The 4,118-nt window shown below is 38.2% G+C and overlaps 1 protein-coding gene across 1 annotated transcript in view; it reads right to left on the bottom strand.

Moving 5' to 3' along the window:
* Positions 1-340: 340 nt before the first annotated feature.
* The window catches only part of LRP8 (low density lipoprotein receptor-related protein 8, apolipoprotein e receptor), a 160,007-nt gene continuing 156,229 nt past the window's right edge, over positions 341-4,118 (bottom strand). Inside the window, exons 17-18 of the mRNA XM_009320196.1 lie at positions 3,822-3,994; positions 341-2,772 (exon numbers count right to left, since the gene is read on the bottom strand). Of these exons, the coding sequence (XP_009318471.1) occupies positions 2,734-2,772; positions 3,822-3,994 (212 nt within the window). The 3' untranslated portion in view covers positions 341-2,733. The remainder of the gene's footprint in view (positions 2,773-3,821; positions 3,995-4,118) is intronic.

The following is a 4,118-nucleotide window of genomic DNA, read 5'->3' on the forward strand; positions in this document are numbered from 1 at the left end:
TAATTACATCACTGGTAAGAGTTGTTCAGCTCAAGGAAATAATGAACCAGGTACTCTTTTCCATGTGATTTGAGGATGACCAAAACCAAAGTGGCAGAGAAAGACAATTCGGAACAAAATGGTCTGTTCATTTACATGTAGCATGTGACCTGTTTTCAGTGTTGCTACTGTGGAGCTACGGCTGATAGCGAAACTGTGCAGAGAACAGCTGAATTACACAACAGTGTTCCCAAGTCCCACTTTGGGTTTGGACAATTAAGAAGTAAGGAAAACTCAGACCAAAATATGATACAGTCCCAGGTCTGGGACAGCATTTTAAGCACTATAAAGTAATTAGTTCAGCAGTCCCAGATAAAAAAATTTAATCTTTCTGTAGAAACAGTGCACTGTTTTACAAACGTGTTCATTTGGTTTCCAGTAATCTGTATTGACGTAAGTACGGCAAGTGTTACACAGAGCAGATCCCTCCCCTGCCCCTCCCTGGTCCTTTTGTCTGTAACGTAAAAACTGAACCACAAAAGGCACCAAGCAAGAACTTACTCTAACAGAACTTCAATATGACGAGACAGAGATCAGAAATGATTACAATGTTAAATATCATCCTAACAATCTGAACCATTATTTAAAATAATTAATTTCTTAAAAAACAGATTTGCTGTTTGACTTCTCAGTAGTTATAAATCTGTAAAGGTTGACATCAACGCTGCACATCGAGTTCATTTACAAGGGTTTGAAAAAACCTGCAGCCTTCTATACATGGTTTATACAGGTTTGCTTGTGTGTTTGTGTTCTTAAAAAAAGTATCAAAACTGTAGAACTTTCAAATATATTTACATTTGTCAGTTAGTTACAGTGTTATCACATACAGCCTTTTCTGAGTTTTCTTTTCATATACACAGTGCATGGTTTTGTAGAAACAGAGCTTCATTCATTAAAACAATAATTGGATACCTCAATCACTTTTTCACTGCCTTAAAATCTAAAATTTGAATAGAAGGATGCTTGATTATTTATGTACTGTCCATGCACTCCATGAAGTATTTTGAGAGTATGTATTATGTTTGTAATGCATACTATGTCTTTAGACACTTTTTTTCCTTTTCTTAGTCAAGAATCAACTTCCAGCTCGCATTACACTGTGAATTTATTCTAAAAGAAAGAAAAACAAAAGGAAAAAACCCCAAACCTAATCAGGCTGAGTTTCTTCCACTCACTCCAACACAAAAGCTTGGACTGACATAAGAAGGCTAGTAAGATTTCTCTAGGTTTTGGTACAGTTCAGGGAGGTACTAGTCCATTATGCAGGGGAAGGTAAGTGTATTCACTTCCCCTAGAATTCCCTGGGAACCTTATGGAATGAGATGAGAAGAAAACACTTTTGCTGCAAGGTGCAGGATGACCCACAGCCAGAGATACTGATAAGGCTGTGAGGTTTTAACCTCCTTTAACCTCCTTGCCTAGCGCTCCGTGGCATGCGAGATCTACCATGGTGCAGGTTGTTCCACTGGCAGGAGTGTGGAAGGTAATTGCTGCTCTTCAAAGAATTCTGCATACGGTGAATGAAGACGCTGCCCCATAGCAGCTCCTAAATTTGGACTCTTAATCAGCATGAGTAGGGGAAAAGGGCAAGGAGGGAAGGAATTAACTTTTGTTATTGTGGGGGTTTTTCTTCCCTGATGAGCCAGGTGAGAGTGCTCACTTTGGGTGTATGGAAGTATATGGCTAAATCTTTGTTTCTACTAATTCTAAGCTAATTTGTGAGGTGCAAGATTCCCAGTGGGGAAGAGCATTTAGATTTACATTTAGAAACAAACACACACAAAAAAAGCTAAATCAAATTTGTACCAAGCTGTAAAAAGCAACAATACAAAAGAAAAAGCAATTGGGCGCCGCAGGAGTTTCTCCTGACTGACGTGCTGTAAGCAATAGCTCTTCAGTTAAAAGCACTGCAGGTGAATCCTTCTGGGTAGACTGGAAAATGTAAAAGTAACCCTTCCGAGCCAGTTTGGAAAACAGGAGCTCTCTTTGTTATGGGAGTGCTTCACTTGTCAGCTGTCTTAACAGTACAGCTCTTTCTTACTTAGTGTCTTTAGATTTCAAAGCAAACTTCTCAAACATCCTGTAAAAATTCAATTATCCCTAGTTTTCATAAACGTAGGCTAGTAGTTTTAAAATATATGTATATATTTTTATATATCTGTATATATTTATATGCCTATATATCTACCTAGCCTAGATAGATATATACACAGATAATCTATGCACAGCAAGCCAAACATACAAAAAATAAATACTCTCACCCCTCTACTATATTTACAGAACAGATCTTATAATCCAGATTTTGTTAATAAATATTTCTAAACTGCCTGTACAGAATTTGTTTTACTTATGTTGATGGATAGCCACAAAGCATATTCAACTTATTTACAAAATATCTATAAATATAGTCTTAAAATAAAGCAATAGCTACTGAACCTTCAGCCTGGCTGGTAATGTACATCGAGTTAGTAGCTCAGCTGTTGCTTATTCACTATCACAAATGGGTAGTGCAACAAGTTAAAATGTGTATAAAAGATTATACATACAAAACTCTCACATCCTTTGGATGTTTGCAGTTCATTATAACTTTGTGGTTACCCTTCTGCAACATAAATAACGATTAAAAAGAAGAAGCAGGTTCTGTGATCCAAAGCAAATTCGTCAAGTGCGGTGTTTGGAGCAGCAACTTCATCCTCATGGCAACCCATCATCTTCTAAGCTTAATGCTACACGCTGTGAAGGAAGAAAAACACACTTGAGGAGAAAGTTTGTGACTTGTGAATTTTGATGCATTAGAACCAAATTCTGATACTGTTGCTAACTTGTATTTCCTGTTGAAAATTTCATTGTTGTCCCTAGCATAATGGTGACAGAAATCTGTTTTTGACCTGATTCTTTTCCCCAAATGGGGTCGCTCACTCAAGCATTACTAAAGAGGTGTTGGAAAGTTTAATTAACTTGTGAATTACATGGATAAAGTTCCTTGGAAGGGATGACACCTTCTTCTAGTGTGATCTTTAGCAGGATCTTTAGATAATATAGGGCATTACCCACATGCCTGCCTGCCTGCCTGCAGAAGCTATATTGCCTTCGCTCATTACTTACGGATCTTTATGCTTTCTTCTAAAAATACAATGCAGTTATAACTGCCAATGCTTCATCTCACCAGGGCTGCTGCTTTGAAGGAGGCTCCTTTACAGGCAAACTGCCATGCAGAACAGGTTCTCTTTCTTCCGCATACACAGGACTTGCTATCAGAATGAGTTTGCTTTTTGTAAAGCTTAATCTTGCCAAGGCAAATTTCCTCAACTTCTCACAGAACCTCATTCAGAGGAACCTGACTCTTCTTTACACTGTTTTATTATACAGAAAATATTCTCCCTGGTTTGTAGAGAAACTCAAGTTATCCTTAAGGTAGTTTAGGCACTTGGTAGCAGTCTAAGCACAGTTATAATGGAATCCAGTAGAGGATAAGTAATCAGCTGTCACATACTGAGCTCCTGAGATAGCTAGCTTTACACTTGCTAGCTTACTACGCGATCGATTAGGACAATTATTCTTCATTTGAACAGGTATCTTCTTATATAGACCATTATATTCTAAGACAACTGCACGAGCTGCCTAGAAGTTCAGGCTTCTGCCTGTTCAATGATTATTAAAGAAGTTCTGTTTTTTGTCATTATATGCCAAATAACCAACACTGTAATCGGCTGGAGATAATTCTGTATCTAAACTCTCAACAAAATTAATCTTCTCTGTCAGTAGTTTCCTCAGATACTTACTGCTGGGTAGACATGTCCAATTTGGGCAGTCCGCCCAATGTGGATTTCGTCTTCATCTTCCTCTTCTGTTGTCTTCCTATACACTGGATTATCAAAATTCATGCTTTTAGTATTCTTCCGTTTCCAGTTTCTCCAGATGAGGTATCCCCCCATGCACAGCAAGCCAATGACCACTGAGGAAAGGGGAAAGAAAGAGCTGTTAGCCAGGCATAAATCTGCTGGGACGTTCCGTGTAGATATCCCTCCTTGTACAATTTTCTCGAAGGCAGGCTACTTTTCCCCATTTCAACAGTTCTG

Source organism: Pygoscelis adeliae, unplaced genomic scaffold (genome assembly GCF_000699105.1).
Source record: "Pygoscelis adeliae isolate BGI_AS28 unplaced genomic scaffold, ASM69910v1 Scaffold393, whole genome shotgun sequence".
NCBI lineage: Eukaryota > Metazoa > Chordata > Aves > Sphenisciformes > Spheniscidae > Pygoscelis > Pygoscelis adeliae.